A 17387-nucleotide genomic window follows, 5' to 3' on the forward strand; every position below is an offset into this window, starting at 1 on the left:
AATGCAACCTCAGCCTCCCAGGCTCAAGCAATTCTCGTGCCTCAGCCTCCCAAGCAGCTGGGATTACAGGCAGGTACCACCATGTCCAGCTAATTTTTGTATCTTTTAGTAGAAACAGAGTTTGGTCATGTTGGCAGGGATGGTCTCAAAATCCCGGCCTCAAGTGATCTGCTGCCTCACCCTCCCAAAGTGCTGGGATTACAGGCATGGGCCACAATGCCCAGCCCTAACTATCTCATCATTCATTAAAACATTAGTCTTCATGTAGGGAAACCTGGAAATAAAAAAGCAAAGGATCTATACATAAGACCAACTATAACACTGCACATTTATCTACAGAAGGAACAATTTCCTTAAGAAACAAGTTTCCAAATTAGTAAATGTGAATTCAAAATTAGAATCACAAAACAGAAGAAACTAGGTTATTGTTTATAAAATAAGCAACACTTATTGAGCATTTATATACCAAGCACCATGCTAAAATGTCTTACAGGCTTTGCCTCATTAATCCTCATAGTAGCCTTAAGGGGTAGGGTATTTATTAATCCTCCAATTTTGAAGATGAAGAATCTGATACTAAGGTGATTTAGCTAGTAAGTGGCAGACCAGTACTTAAACCTAGACCATCCAGCCACAAAGTCCACACTCTTAATCACTACTCCAATGATAATCATCAGATAGACATACAAGATGTATGATAGTTTCAATATACAACAGGTAACAACAAAAAAAACCTATTGTATAAAATGACTGAAAAATGAACAGTAAACTAGGCAAGAGGTTGAAGGAGCAGAAGTTGGAAAGTATAACTGACTAAAGGATACAGAGGATCCATTTGAGTATATTTCTTGCTTTACAAAGACTTACTGAACTAATTTCCTGTTGTGAATCTTGTAGGTGCTGCTGAAGAGGTTCCAGTTGAGCCTTCCCTGACTCTACACTCTCCTCCAATTCTGCTGTTTCCTGCTGTAGACGGCTCAGCTCTTCTCTAGCTTTTGCCAATTCTTCTTCATAAGTGGAGATCTGTGATTCCTGACTAGTTAATTCAGCTTTCAGAGAAGAGATCTATAATGTGAAAGTGAATGAGAAGAAATAGGGATTAAAAGAAGAGATGTCACTGAAATGTTCCAAAATGCAATACATTTATTTGTTTAGTTTACTTTACTATTTTGGTGGGGTTTTTGTTTGTTTGTTTGTTTTTGACAGCAATAGCAAATAATTTATTTAATTTTTGAGAGAGAGAGAGTCTTGCTATGTTGCCCAGGCTGGATTCAAACTCCTGGGCTCAAGTGATCCTCCTGAGTAGGTGGGACTATAGGAGCATGCCCAGCCATACGTAGGCCTATTATGGTGTTTTATTGTTGTTGTTGTTTTATTTCTTTCAGACAGTCTCACTCTGTCACCCAGGCTGGAGTGCAGTGGCACGATCACAGCTCACTTCAGGCTCAACTTTCCCAGGCTCAGGTGATCCTCTCACCTTAGCCTCTCAAGTAAGTGGGATTACAGATGTGGGCCACCACACCTGGCTTTCAAAAAAAAAAAAATTTTTTTTTTTGAGACGGAGTCTTGCTCTGTTGCCCAGGCTGGAGTGCAGTGGTGTGATCTCGGCTCACTGCAAGCTCCACCTCCCAGGTTCAAGCCATTCTCCTGGCTCAGCCTCCTGAGTAGCTGGGACTACAGGCGCCCGTCACCGCGCCCGGCTAATTTTTTGTAATTTTAGTAGAGACGGGTTTCACCGTGGTCTCGATCTCCTGACCTCATGATCTGCCCGCCTCGGCCTCCCAAGGTGCTGGGATTACAGGCATGAGCCACTGCGCCCAGCCACCTTTCATATTTTTTGTAGAGGTAGGATTTCTCCATGTTTCCCAGGCCGGTCTCCAACTCCTGGGCTCCAGCAATTTCCCCCGCCCCAGACTCCCAAACTGCTGGGATTACAGGTGTGAGCCACTGTGCCCGGCCAATTATGATGTTTTTTGATGTATGGTTTTCATAGAGAAGGCTAACTGGTGGAGGGATAGAGGAGAGTTGAAGGTATAGGTACATATTTTCTAACAAAAATTTGGAAAACCAGTTCATTAACTGCCCTATTTCCTCTAAAGAAGGCCTGTAATTTTTGTATGAACCTTGCTCCATCGCCCCCATGAACCCAAATGCTGACTAGATTGCCAACTACCACCACCAATAACAAAAAGTAGAGAATGTTTTCATCTTAAGCCAGGAAAAGCAACTAACGTATAGATGCAGGCAGCAGGAAATAGCCAGACATTACCAGTTGGGCCTCCTCAGCACATTTCTTTCTGACTTCCTTGAGTTGCTCCTCCAGCTGGGCTTTCTGCTCATCCAGTTCATCAAGGAGTTCCTGTACCTGCTGTTTCTGGGCCTGTAGTTTTTGCAGATTAGTATTCTCCCTTTGAACTTCATCTTGAAGATCCTAAAATCCAAGAAAATTAATATATTTATTTCTTTGTGGGTAGGGGAGGGTTAAGTTAGTAATTTTAAATCTGCCTCAAGAAAGAATAAAGTCTTATTGAGTATATTGTGTTGATGAGACTAGGGTACTTAACAGCTTTAAATACAATCGTTACTTGAGGACATCTTTCTTAGAATCCAAATTTAGATATTCAATTTGCTAACTCAAATCTGTCCTTGGACGTGTGATGGGCTTTGCTAACATGTTGAAAATAGAACTCCTGGAATTTCCCCACAAATCTGTTTTAAGCTCAATCTTTCCCCTCTCAGATTCTCTGGTCAAAAAAACCCCACAAGGCATCTTCTTGGACTCTTTCTTTCACCTCTCATCTCTAATCTGTCAGCAAATCCTGTTGCAACCTTCTTTAAAATATATCCAGAAACTGACCACCTTTCCAAACTTGGTCCAAGTCATTCTTATCTCTCTCTTGCCTTCTAATTGGTATTCCTACTTTCACTCATGCTACCTTTCAGTGAATTTCAGCACATCAGCTACTGTTAAAAACCTGTATCAGATCATGTCACTCCTCTACTCAAAACCCTGAATTGTAGCTGGGTGCAATGGCATATGCCTGTAGTCCCAGCTACTTGGAAGGCAGAAGTGTGAGGATTGCCTGAGTTCAGGAGTTCGAGGCTGCAGTGAATTCTGATCACGCCACTGCACTCTAGCTTAGGCAACAGAGCAAGATCCCATCTCTAAAAAAAATAATATTCAGCAAATGATGTCAGGCATACCCATATGGCAAAAAAAATTTCAAGTGAATCTCTAAATGACAGCAAACAGAAAAATTAATTATAGGTCAAGTGGGATGGTTCACGCTTGTAATCTCAGCACTTCGGGAGGCTGAGGCAGGAGGATTGCTTGAGTCCAGGAGTTTGAGATCAGCCTGGGCAACATAATGAGATCTGTCTCTACAAATATTTAAAAATTAGCCAGACATGGGCTGGATGCAGTGGCTCACATCTGTAATCCCAGCACTTTGGGAGGCCGAGGCAGGCGGATCACGTGAGGTCAGGAGTTCAAGACCAGCCTGACCAACATGGAGAAACCTCATCTCTACTAAAAATGAAAAAAAAAAAAAAAAAAAAAAAAAATTAGCCTGGCGTCCAGGCGTGGTGGCACATGCCTGTAATCCCAGCTACTTGGGAGGCTTGAGGCAGGAGAATCGCTTGAACCCAGGAGGCAGACGTTGCAGTGAGCCGAGATCATGCATTGCACTCCAGGCTGGGCAACAAGAGCAAAACTCCATCTCAAAAAAAAAAAAAAAAATTAGCTGGATGTGGTAGCACCTGCCGGTGGTCCCAGCTACTCGGGAGGCTGAGGTGGGAGGATCTCTTGAGCCCAGGAGGTCAAGGCTGCAGTAAGCTGTGATCATGCCATAGCATGCCCAGACTGGGCAACAGAGTGAGACACTGTCTCGGAAAAAAAAAAAAAAAGGAAAAATTAATTCCAGGTAAATTATGGACCTGAATATAAAAGGCTAACTTTAAAATGTGTAGAAGAAATACAGATCTCAGTGTAGGAAAAGATTTCTTAAAACAAAACAAAAAAGGATGAACCATTTTGAAAATGTTATATCATTTATTCATCCATGTACATACCAGACCTCATGTTTAATAACAAGAACTACAGAAATTTTTAAAAAGCCAGGCGCAGTGGCTCAGGGATTAGTATCTCCAAAGTATGTGTCAGCAGGAGGTGGGCAAAAATCTCAAAGAGGGTGAGGTAAAACTGAACACAAATTTCTAAAAGTAGTATCTATTCAAAAGTCCCAACAGTCATTCACCAGAATAAGAATCTAAGAACAGAAGAGAAACTTAAAAGTAAAAGGTCTCTGATTTACTGCATAGGTTACACAAGATAGCACCATCATGATAATAGCCAACACTTTAAATGTTACTTACAATGTGCTAGGTTCTGTTCTAGGCTCTTCAAATATACTAACTTATTTATAGTCTATATGACAGATCTATCAATTAGGTACTAATATCATTCATATTTTACAGATGAGAAAACTGAAGCACTGATATGTAGGTAACTTGTCCAAAGTTAAAAATAGTAAGCTATGGATTCAAACTGGGTTCTGACTCTACAGCCTGAGCTCTTAACCATCATGTGATATACTATCTGCAGACTAAATGTCTCACATGTGTGTCACTATTTTTCAAATATATGCAGATGTTTCTGTGATTAAATAGAACACTGAACAATGCTTTCAATAATTGCTTTTTATCTTATATTTTCTTAACCAACTGGTTAGTCTAAAAATATGTTGCTTTCTTTAAAAAATTCCTTTAGAGCCCAGGCAGAGCAGGCAGACAAGAAGGGAAACTCAAAGGCAGCAGCTGAATGGATGATACTTGAGGAATTCGGATGATGTTTGGTAAGTGTCATCAACTCTGCAAAGAAAGGCAGAAAGTGACCCTTGTGTCATGAATTGCTAACTCTTGCACAAAGGACTGATAAATGGAACTGTACAGAAAATTTAAGATGCAGGGACACTTGATTTCTGAAAGAAAACACAATTTCTGTATTTTAATTCAGTCCTTATTTTAAGAGACCTGAAATTATAATATTGAAGGAGAAGAAATTTTAAATGAGGAAATAAGTACATTTGAAATCTTAGTTAAATCTGCTTATGCCCCTTCTAAATTGAATTTTTCTTTACTGTATTATATAGATTTTTGATTTGCCTAGGTTTCTTAAGAATCAGATGTTCTCTCATTAACCCGTCAGGAAACAACAGATTCTGGAGAGGATGTGGACAAATAGGGACGCTTTTACACTATTAGTGGGAGTGTAAATTAGTTCAACCATTGTGAAAGACAGTGTGGCGATTCCTCAAGGATCTAGAACTAGAAATATCATTTGACCCAGCTATCCCATTACTGGGTATATACCCAAAGGATTATAAATCACTCTACTATAAAGACACATGCACACGTATGTTTACTGCAGCACTATTTACAATAGCAAAGACTTGGAACCAACCCAAATGCCCATCAATGATAGACTAGATAAAGGAAATGTGGCACATATATACCATGGAATACTATGCAGCCATAAAAAATAATGAGTTCATGTCCTTTGCAGGGACATGGATGAAGCTGGAAACCATCATTCTCAGCAAACTAACACATGAAAAGAAAACCAAACACCGCATGTTCTCACTCATAAGTGGGAGTTGAACTATGAGAACTAATGGACACAGGGAGGGGAACATCACACACCAGGGCCTGTTGGGAGGTGGGGGACAAGGGGAGGCAGAGCATTAGGACAAATACCTAATGCATGCAGGCCTTAAAACTTAGATGACGGGTTGATGGGTGCAGCCAACCACCATGGCACATGTATACCTATGTAACAAACCTGTATGTTCCACACATGTACCCCAGAACTTAAAGTATAATAATATTAAAAAAGAATTAGATGTTCTCTTTCTGATTCCTTTGACAAAAATGTTTATAGATTATTTACTATAATTTATTTTTAAAATTCCTTTGAAAATGCCAACACAATAGATGATCATGAAAGACTTTCCAATGCTAACATTCCGCGAGTCTGTGTGATCATAGTTTCAAACTGGTGAACTCCTTTAGTACTTTATCATTAATTTACCAGCATGCCTAATTTTTTTCATGTCTAAATTTTTAACCTTGCCTACACTGTTAAGTAATCCATACCATATAGAGATATGGCTTTAGATATGCACATGGCATTGGCTCTGAATAAACCCATGCCAAAAGAGAAAAATGACTTCAATTTCTCTATCACCCAGTCTAGTAACTTCAGATTCATCTTTGATTTTCTCCATTCATACATGTCCTATAGATTCTACCTTAAAATCTCTGTTTAAGCTGTTTACCAAATTAGTTTAGCTTTCATCGTTCCTTCCTTGATATACAAAACTGGGTTTTCTCCCTTTGTTTCTTCCTATTCCTGATGTCCAACTTGCTTAAAAAATAACTCACTGCCTATAATCCCAGCACTTTGGGAGGCCGAGGCAGGCAGATCACGAGGTCAGGAGATCGAGACCATCCTGGCTAACATGGTGAAACCCCGTCTCTACTAAAAATACAAAAAATTAGCCGGGCATGGTGGTAGGGCGGCCTGTAGTCCCAGCTACTTGGGAGGCTGAGGCAGGAGAACCCGGGAGGTGGAGCTTGCAGTGAGCTGAGATTGCACCACTGCACTCCAGCCTGGGCGACAGAGCAAGACTCTGTCTCAAAAAACAAAACAAAAAAAAAACAAAAAACAACAACAACAACAACAAAAAACACCTCACTGCAAAGGAGTTTTCTCTAGTCACTGTTACTTTAAAAACATGTGATGTTCCCTCTTATCTACAGGATTAAGTAAAACTTGCTGCAAGACATATTAAAACTTTCAGTTCTGGGTTCTACCTTCTTTTCCTCTCATATTCACCTGTGACCCAGCCTCAGAAGACCCTATTCTTTCTCCAACAGACAACATATTTCAATGACCTTATGCCTTTCCACAAGCCATAACCTCTGTCTTCAATGTCCTTCCACACCATAGGTACCTGGAAACCCACTACTGATTCTTCAGAATCCAGCCAAATTTACTCTCCTCCGACTCATCTTGGGCTTCCTTCACCTGTGCTCAAACTCTACTGTTTGTTCCTAACCTCTGCTGTCACACTTAATATACTGTAATCATGGCTACCTCTAAATTACAAACTTCTAAAGGACAGTGTCCATGCTTCATCTTTCTTTGATTATCCAAAATCTTGTACAATGCCTGGCACATTCCAGGGGATTAAGCAATGACTGTAACTATCATAGGATTTTAGTATGTGGGAGAAACTAATGGGAAACATACATGAGACTGACAGAAAGAAAAGACTTACATTCTTTTTACATAATATGAAACACTTCACTATGTATTTAAACTATAGTTATTCATTAATACCCCAAACTGACCTATGACAAATGCTTTTTAAAAATTTTTAAAATCATATCTACACTTCTAAACTGATTCATTATTTTTATAATCTATAGACCAAGGCTGATCTGATATTTAAGACTTTCATTATTTGGAAATAATCATTACTGCTTTAACATGTCACTATGGCACATACCTTTATTTTTCTAAGACAGGGTCTTGCTCTGTCACCCAGGCTAGAATGCAGTGGTATAATCATGGCTCACTGTAGCTTCAACCTCCTGGGCTCAAGTAATCTTCCCACCTCAGCCTCCCAAGCAGCTGGAGCTGCAGGCATGCACCACCACACCTGGCTAATTTTTAAATTTTTTTGTAGAGATGGGGTTTTACCATGTTGCCCAGGGTGGTCTCAAACTCCTAGGCTCAAATGATCTGTTCACCTCGGCCTCCCAAGATGCTGGGATTACAAGCATAAGCCACTGTGCTTGGTCTAGTTCAGCTATAAAGTATTTTAAAAGAAGGTTACCTGCAGATCTAAAGTAATTTTGTTAGTTTGAAAATATAATCTATTGAGCCGGGCAAGGTGGCTCATGCCTGTAATCCCAGCACTTTGGGAGGCTGAAGTGGGTAGATGACCTGAGGTCAGGAGTTCGAGACCAGCCTGGCCAACACAGTGAAACCCCATCTCTACTAAAAACACAAAAAATCAGCTGGGCGTGGTGGTGGCCGCCTGTAACTCCCGCTACTAGGGAGACTGAGGCAGGAGAATCACTTGAACCCGGGAGGCAGAAGTTGCAGCAGTGAGCTGAGATGGCGCCATTGCACACCAGCCTGGGAAGCAAGATTAAAACTCCATCTCAAAAAAAAAAAAAAAAAAAAAAAGAAAGAAAGAAAGAAAGAAAATACAATCTATTATAAATTCCTTACTTTGTTCATAAAGTTATTATACAGGTTTATATAACAATATGCTGGTCCCAAAAGCATGTTTTAAATCCTAGAGGGAAAAAAGTTTTTTTCTTTCCCTTTAACTAAATATGTTCGAGTGGGATTAGGAAAAATATGTTATCTATCCCCATCAGTAAATACTGTAGTCATATTCCCCACCCTCCCCCATACACCAAAGAAAAATCTTCTTTATCTACTTCATGTCTCTAATAATATCTTTAAAGCCAGATGTAATTTTGATGTCTTTTATTGTAAATCCAGGGACAAAAAATGCAATTTATCTTAAAAGGGTCACATAATATAAGAAAATGTCTAGGACATGATACTAAGCTTTAAAAGCTGAATACAAAGGCATATACGATATGATCACAAATTAATACAAAGAAATTTATACATATTTGTAGAAAATACAGCAAAATGTTACCAATAGCTCTCTCTAGAAAGGCCTTTTACATCTTTTTCATACTTTTCTTCATTTTACAAATTTACCATGAATCCATCTTACTTTTATAATCAGAAAATGTCAAGTTTGCTGTTTTTTAAGTATCACATTGCTACCAATATAAAATATAAAAATACCAATATAAAAATATTCTGATGTGACTAAATTTTTATGTAAGAATTACCAATAATAGAATCAATGCTGGTTTCCTTTAATATTTTTAGTGAGCCACTTAAACACAACCTCAAAAGACAGGCTTATGTAAGAGGAAGGCAAATAAACAAACCAATATAATATTTACTTCTTCCTGCCCTTTCTCTCCCAAAGAGCAAACACATTCATTCAAATTTCCCAGTCCCACTCCCTTATTTCTTAGCTGCAGTAAAAATCTACATAGTAATACAAAACTATAGGACTTAAAGGAAAGGCTCCTGAGGAAATACCTAACATTAGTGAGAAACTTCAAGCTGGATAGATGTCCATATTAAAATTCATTATAATTAATGTCTCTCTATGTCTATTTCTAAATATGAAAAAAGGTCTATAAAAATTCCAGGCCAGGCACGGTGGCTCACTCCTGCAAACCCAGCACTTTGGGAGGCTGAGGCAGGAAGATCATCTGAGGTCAGAAGTTTGAGACCAGCCTGGCCAAATGGAAAAACCCCATCTCTACTATAAATACAAAATTAGCTAGGCATGGTGGCAGATGCCTGTAATCCCAGCTACTTGGAAGGCTGAGGCAGGAGAATCGCTTGAACTTGGGAGGCAGAGGTTGCGGTGAGTCGAGATTGTGCCATTGCACTCCAGCCTGGGCAACGAGAGCGAAACTCTGCCTCAAAAAAAAAAAAAAAAAAAAAAATTCCAACACTAAACTACATACAAAAAGGTCTTCCTTTCCAGTATACAGAATTAAAATTATTAAACTGCACAAAATCAAAATGAACTCATGCAAATATACATGCTAATAACAAGTTTCACTGGAAAATTATTTGTAAGGCTACCACCATTGCAATGCAATTTCAATATCAATATCAGCATCTAGATATACTTAGCTACTTTATTTTGGTACAGATAGCTTATCCTAAGACTAAATTAAGGCAACAGATGTACCTCTCTCTCTCTTCCTGCTCCCTCCTCCCCCGCCATGCCCTTAACTAGAGCAGTGGAAGGTGCTCCTAACAAACAGTGTCTTCTGCTGAACTTGGGTAATTTTCTCTTTCCCAAATGTGGCCCTTAGGAACATCCTTTCCTGGGTCTGTGCACAGGCTCAGCACTATCGAATGCCATTCCCTCTAGTGAATGACAGAAGACATTTGCAGAAGCTTTCCTAGTTCTGCTCTATTCCTCTGATCATGGTCTACTTGCCTACTAGTGCCATCAATGGCAAAAGAAAGGAAGATAGCAGCAGTTGGAGCATGGCAAGGATGAAGTGAACAAGACTAGAGCAATATAGTGCCAAGGTTTATTTTAGAAAAATACCAAAGCAAGCCATATCTGAGGTTACTCATCCAGAAATTAAAGGATATTTGAGCTGGCAATCTTGGCTTTACTTAAAAAGAAATTTCAAGGAAAATGTCCTGTTTTCTAGAAATCACTGAAGTTACTGAAAATGGCAAATTATCTGCTATCCCTCTATCCCCCATGAAGTGCTATGGGGTAGTGGAAATAAAATTTAAGCAAGTACCTAAGAATTTTAGACATATGAAAAAATAAAACTTTCATTTTAGCAACTCAAGTCAGATGTACAACTGATGAAGTTACTTTAAAAGTTATTTGAAAAGTTAAACCTTTTACCTCTATTTTATATGAAACAGACACAAACATATATTAATAGTTCATATCAATATCAGTAATATATTTTATATATTATACATAATTATATAATTATTTATTTTTTTAAAAGAAAACTTCTATAAACTAACCTACAACTAGAAATAATCAGACATACTATTTTATCTGATGGAAGTTTTAGGACTATTCTTAATATTAAAAATGTATCAACTGTAGAACAAGATGTTTAAGTCAACGAACAGAAAGGAAGCCTAATAAAGTAGGGTGGGTGTTAGAAAACCCCATTAACAGATGCCTTTATTTCTCAATCATATGCTTCCCAGTATGTTCTAAAGAGCATTATGGCCAGAAAAAGAATGCTGAGATCATGTATCTAATTTTATTTCTATCTAAGATAAGTTATCCCTCTTCATCTAAGAAAAAAACTAAGTGAATTAAAACAAAAAAACATGGACAAGTACTCTGACTTACTGAATCTTTACTTATGATGAAATATAAATAATAAGGAGCTTCTTTTACCTGAGGGTAGTATGAACAATATGAAGAAGTCTGACTTTTCATGATAACTACTGTGCGCTCAATCTTTTCTACCCATGGGTTCTAGTTGTATTGTCTTGTTTTAAATTGTATGCATAAAATCAAAGTTTATTCACTTCTATCGTGAACAGCTTCCTCAAATTTACCTCCATCTAACAATATATTGCCAAATATAATGAAAAATATGATCCAAGGTACAATTTCTAAGCTCAAGGAGCTCACAATATATAGGAAGGAAGATATTGGAATCTATACACATCACATCAAGCTAACACTACCAGGTAACATATGGTTCATGTCATATATAAGTGGATACATATTCCTCTGGGAGTTCTAACACAGGAAAGACTGGTGTGGACCAAGAGACAGAGAAGGGAAAGTTTAAAACAAGTGGTGGGATATGAGCTGGGCTTTAAGGCATGGGTGGAATTCATATAAGCAGGGAAGTAGAGAACATTCCGGACTATAACAACAAAAGGCATAAAAGTGGGAATAAGAAGGAGAATATATGAGGCGCAGAGTACAGAGTCAGTCAGTCAAAAAAAGAGGAGGGTTTGTATTTCATTTTTTTCTCTGTCTCCAATAACTCCTGAGACATGACATCCTCCCATCATTAACAGTGGCAGTGGGCAACAGTAAAGATTCCCACATCTGAAAGTCATCATACTAAATTGTTTTAGGAGGAAAAGCAAGAGCGAATGGAGTGAGCACTTCTGATATGACTTTAAGATTTTAGATATTAGGTGATACAGGTGGCAGTAGTGAGAAAGAAAAATAAGTAAGTTCAAACCAGAAGCCAAGTTTTTTCAGTAAGATTCATTTTAGACATACTAATTTTCAAATGATAAATATCAAAATGGTTAACTGGAGATGTGGGACTGGCACTCAGGAGAGTTGAGAGCTTGATAAACATTTGGGTGTTATCAGTATACAGATGACAGGGGTTATGGAGAAGGAAAGCAAGGACACACATAAACACACACAGAGTCTGTCTGTCCATCTGTCTCTGGCAAAGTCAATGGAAGCAAAGGTTCAGAGGTAGGAGGATATCTAGAAAAATACAACCCAAGAAAGCAGTAACTAATACAAGGACCAACAGATTTGGCCTTAACATTACTCTAGGCCCTGGGGAGAAAATGCACAGTGTGGTATGGGCAAGCAGCAGACTGTAAAGGGTCGCTACAAAGATAGGAAGGTGGGGAAAATGGCCACACAAAGCAATAAAAGTAGAGAAAAATAAGTTGGTAGTTAAGGTGGCAGCAATAGCCATGAAAGGGGTATTTTCAAATTGAAGAATCCTATGTCCAAGAGGCCTATGTGAAGATGGATATCAGAGAAGAAAGAGCTTAAAGATGAAGAGAAGGTAATAAAGAGATGATTGTAGGGTGCGGAATAATACAGCTACTAAGAACATTTACTGAACACTTTCCAGGTGCCAATCACTCTGTGAGGCACTTTACTGCACTATCTCATTTTATTCTTACATCAGCTCTTAGTGTTTGTTATTTTTATTATCCCATGTTACAGATGAGGAAACCAAAGTGTAGAATGGTTAAATTACTTAAGATCACAAACCTAGGAAGTGGCAGAGCTAGGAACTGAATTCAAGTTTGTTTGACATCAAATTGTTGCTATAAAGTTCTATTCAAAACTGAAGAAACCAGGCATATGAGAGTGAATCTCTAAAATATTTGTTGACTAGCCAGAAGAAAAATATTTTTAATAAGATCATATGTAGGCAATTCTTTAAGGTAGGAAGAATGTGAGTCTACCTTCTCCCCTTACAAAAAACAAAACAAAAAATACACACCCAAACCTTAGACATTTGGGATAAAATGGCTTTTCACAATGTTTCCCCCTTGGAATTGGATCACTTTGGGCCTAATTTGTCCACAGAACTCAGTAAACTGGTAGTATATCTCATAAAAGCTAACAGCGATCATCTCATGAAATAAAATGTGAAGTCATCTTCAAGAAAAAAATCCTGAACTGAAAGTTTTCAAGGCAGTAATTAACAGAAATACAGACAGGAAACAAAAATTCAGAAATTAATTACACAGCAGACTTTCTACTCTAACTGAATTAGAGAGACTACATAAACACAAAACAAAAGAAAATTAAAACTTTTGGCTTCAAAAGTTTGATTTCTGTGTTTGAGATATGAGCTCATATTATCACTGTGACTTTATTAAAATGGAGAAAGCAAGAACACTCAAAAACCCAAGTGTGGCAGGTACTGATAAGTCAAAATTCCCTTACTTCTCCTTCCTGATGTCTTCATTTTGACATTTCTCATTAGCACCGCCATTAGAAAGTAGGGTCAGAAAGAAGCAGTGAAATACACTCTCTTTGATTCTGCCATTTATTAATAGCTCCAGTGAGTTGCCTTTTGCCAGGGAAATTAGAAAGTAAGTTTTGAGAGCTGGAGTTATTTACAGACTTTAATTATCCATATAGTTTCCAGTCTACACCTCAGTACCAATGGGTAAATCAGTTACCTCAAAAAAGGTAATGAATCTACTTGTTACCACCTACGATAAGTTTTGCTTCAGAAAATTGAAAATGATCACTACTATGAAGAGTTTTAATTACTTGTAGATGTCAATTATCCACATCATTCTTAGTCTAGTGCCTCATTACCATGCATAACATAGATACCTGTAGTGGGATGGAATAAATAATGAATCTACTAACCCCAATCTTTAATTAATCCACTATATTTTTCAATGAATTTGTTTTCAATGATTACTAGTTGGTCTTTACTTCCCATGGCCCAAGATGCCTTACTTATACTTAGAGCACTCTATGTGGAAAAATTCAACCATTTCATCTTCTTGTGCCAATCACACATTCTGGATTTTGCAAAGCTTAAGGTTAGACATACACCTTACCACTGCCACTAAGTAAGAAGGGCAAGCAAATCATGGAGAAATTCTGATGGACAACAAAACTTCTATAATTATAAAAAACCAAATATTCAAGGATAGCCTATTTAAACTGAAGGAAACAATGTAAATTTCAGCAGTCTTCTAAACTGGATATTTAAATTCACATCCTCAAAAAACGCAGTAGGGAAAAACCAACAGGTAAACATACTCAACAAAATGCTGTCTATTACAAGAACCTGTGTACTTTACAGCAGTAACTGGCTAAATTTAGAAGCTGTCCAAGATTGTATCAATAGCTACATCTATTTCTTCGAATTATGAAAACTTGAATAGATTATTTTATCTTCCATTTTACACTATTTTTAGTAATAACTGCTTAAAATGTGTGGCTCTTTTGCATTTCCTAAGAAGCTCAAAAACTGCACAAAGTAATGTAATTCAGATAACTTACCCTCTTATGCCCACCTAACCTCACTACCAGAAAGAGAATTACATTGAAGATGAACTCTTAACTTGCACTGCCTTTAGGAAAATTCAAGTAAATATAATAAATGTAGTCACCTAATCAGAGAATCAACTTCCGACAAGTCCCTCTGGTTTCTTCCTCAACTCTTCAGTAAATCATTCTCCCCGCCCTAGCACAGTCCACCAGACAGACAATCTCTAATGAATGTCCTGCATCAAAACAAAACAATGGACCTAACAATTTAGAGTTTTTCCCTACTTAAAACTATTAGGAAAAGCAGGAAAATCCAACATACAAGCAACACATTAAGAAATGCCCATCCAAGAGTTCTTTTTTTTTTTTTTTTTTTTTTTGAGACGGAGTCTCGCTCTGTCGCCCAGGCTGGAGTGCAGTGGCCGGATCTCAGCTCACTGCAAGCTCCGCCTCCCGGGTTCACGCCATTCTCCGGCCTCAGCCTCCCGAGTAGCTGGGACTACAGGCGCCCGCCACCTCGCCCGGCTAGTTTTTTGTATTTCTTAATAGAGACGGGGTTTCACCCTGTTAGCCAGGATGGTCTCGATCTCCTGACCTCGTGATCCGCCCGTCTCGGCCTCCCAAAGTGCTGGGATTACAGGCTTGAGCCACCGCGCCCGGCCCAAGAGTTCTTACTAGCAGCTGCTACCAGTGCTTCTATATCCAATCTCCTCTATGTGCCAGTTCAGCATTCAGGAAACAGTACCCCAATAACATGGCCACATGCATTGCTTACTGCTCTAAGTGAGGCACTGCCCAGTTTTCTCTATTTCTAAGGTTAGAAACACTGCTACCCCCTTATTTTTATCATTTCCCAAACAAAAACGGAGGTTTTATCATCCTTTCTCTTTGTAAAATGAAACTATTTAACACAACACCTAATGAAAATGAATTAAAGCTCTTTATGCCAAAGTGTAAGATATGCTGTTTACTAAGCTACTCATAAAATACTACTTTAAATTGTTCTATATCATCTCCCACCCTACCAGTATTATGAGAAACAGTTCTTTAACACACTAGATCTCCTAGCTAACAAAAATTTCACATGCATGAAAAAGCATTTTGGTTTTTGATGATGATGAGGAGGAGGAGGAGGAGGAGGAAATAATGGTCTCACTCTAATTTTACTGGTGCAAAAATATTAACATTGTAAGTCATGCAAACTTACACCTTTAATGATATAATATGCAGGTAAGTACCATTTAAAAAATACTTTCAAAACCAGAAATCTATGCTGAAAAATACTGCTTTCTCATTGCAGTATAATCTTTGCAGGCCAGAATTCCAAGCCAGAACAATCATCTTGGAAAAGATAAACATTTATATAATATAAACACGTTAAGCATTCCTTTGACCTAATACAACATCCAGCAAATAGTAAATAACCATATACATTTAAAATGAATAGTCCTAAATCAGAAGTGGAACACTAAATTTTATGGTCACTTACTTGAACCTCGCTTGTCCTTTGTTTAATAGTATCTTCTTTCTCCTTAAGGTCCTGTTCCACATTATTCTTTTCCCTAGAAGACCAGCAAACAATGCAAGAATATTTTAGAACATCAGCTACAGCTGGTATGGTTATCCATCCTCCTAATCCTGAATCGTTTTTTAAATACATAGTGAAACATTCAATTTTTAAATGAAGGGCAGATTTTTCCACCCTCTTTTAATTATTCATGGAATAAAAATCAATATAAGCTCCGTTTGTAAAAAAAATTGCTTTCTCACTAAAATGTGGTGAAAAAAGGATAGATTAAAAAAGGAAGAGGAGAAAAATAATCAATGAAACACTCAGGTTTCACTGATGTCACTGTTGCTATGGAAATAGTATCCAATGAAAATTGCTGGTAAAGAAAAGGAGGGGTTGCATCAGCTCTGTAAGGTTAACCCTTAGGTACCACTGTCAAATTAAATGAAAATGGCTAATAGAAACAGTCAACAATATTAAGGAAAAAGACATTTACTGAAGTGTTAATTTCCCCTTAAATCACTGGTGTGCATCAATTTTAGAATGAAACAACAGAGAAAATGGGAAAGATTGTTAATACACAGGCAATTTGCTCTATCAAAAATTACATCTCAAAAAAAGCTATTTTAGGACCATATATCAAATCAAATTGATCAAATATACACACAGTATATATAAAGTAAAAAAAGAACCACAGCAGCATTTACCTCTTCTACTCTTCAAATCAAACATGCTGGGCTCCACTTTTACTTTGAAACATGGTTACCTAAATTCTTACACGCTTTAATCAGGCCTGGGTTGCTATGAATGAATCCCAAGCAACCTTAGATTCAGAATTGCAAAATAAAGCTGTTTCTTTTGATTTAACAATTTAACTGCCCATTTGTAGTTGTACTGAAATCATGCGTGCACACGCACACACAAACACACGCACCTCCCTTCACTTTCTTTTCTGCAAAATGAGAGAAAAAGCCCAAAGAATTCTGCAGCAGTACATTTCTGGGGTTGTGGGGAAAGGTAAAAGGCGAAAACATGGAGAAGGGAAGACAGCATTTAACAAGTCCTTCATGTTAGTATAGCCAAGTTTCTCCTTCGAGCTTCAAGACTACATTTCAGTTTCCATCTCAGACATAACCCAAAATGTAAGCTCAGGCTCCATTTAGTTCCAGCATAAAGGAAAGTGAGAAAATTATACCAAAGCAGATACTTAAGGGACAACTGCATCCTTCATTTATATTTCTCACCTTCTTGAGGTGAGATTTTAAATGTAGAAAAAAATAAACTGTTTTGGATATGTAGGCACAATGTTCTTAAGATGTGTATGGAAGAAACTATACAAATAAAGCTATTTGTACATTGTACTTTTAAACGTTTGAGATGGCCAAGGAGCTCACTAACCGTTTGTCAGATGGGTCGCAATGTGGGTCGCGATGTCGTGGAGATTTTAAACAATCCCTTAC

General features: G+C 37.9%; 1 protein-coding gene across 1 annotated transcript in view; it reads right to left on the bottom strand.

Annotated features, from left to right (window-relative positions):
* The window catches only part of EPS15 (epidermal growth factor receptor pathway substrate 15), a 162046-nt gene that overhangs the window by 39457 nt on the left and 105202 nt on the right, over positions 1-17387 (bottom strand). Inside the window, exons 13-15 of the mRNA XM_025397201.1 lie at positions 15907-15979; positions 2270-2431; positions 868-1065 (exon numbers count right to left, since the gene is read on the bottom strand). Coding sequence (XP_025252986.1) covers positions 868-1065; positions 2270-2431; positions 15907-15979 — 433 coding nt within the window. The remainder of the gene's footprint in view (positions 1-867; positions 1066-2269; positions 2432-15906; positions 15980-17387) is intronic.

The sequence above is a fragment of the Theropithecus gelada genome, chromosome 1 (assembly GCF_003255815.1).
Source record: "Theropithecus gelada isolate Dixy chromosome 1, Tgel_1.0, whole genome shotgun sequence".
In the NCBI taxonomy this organism is placed as follows: domain Eukaryota; kingdom Metazoa; phylum Chordata; class Mammalia; order Primates; family Cercopithecidae; genus Theropithecus; species Theropithecus gelada.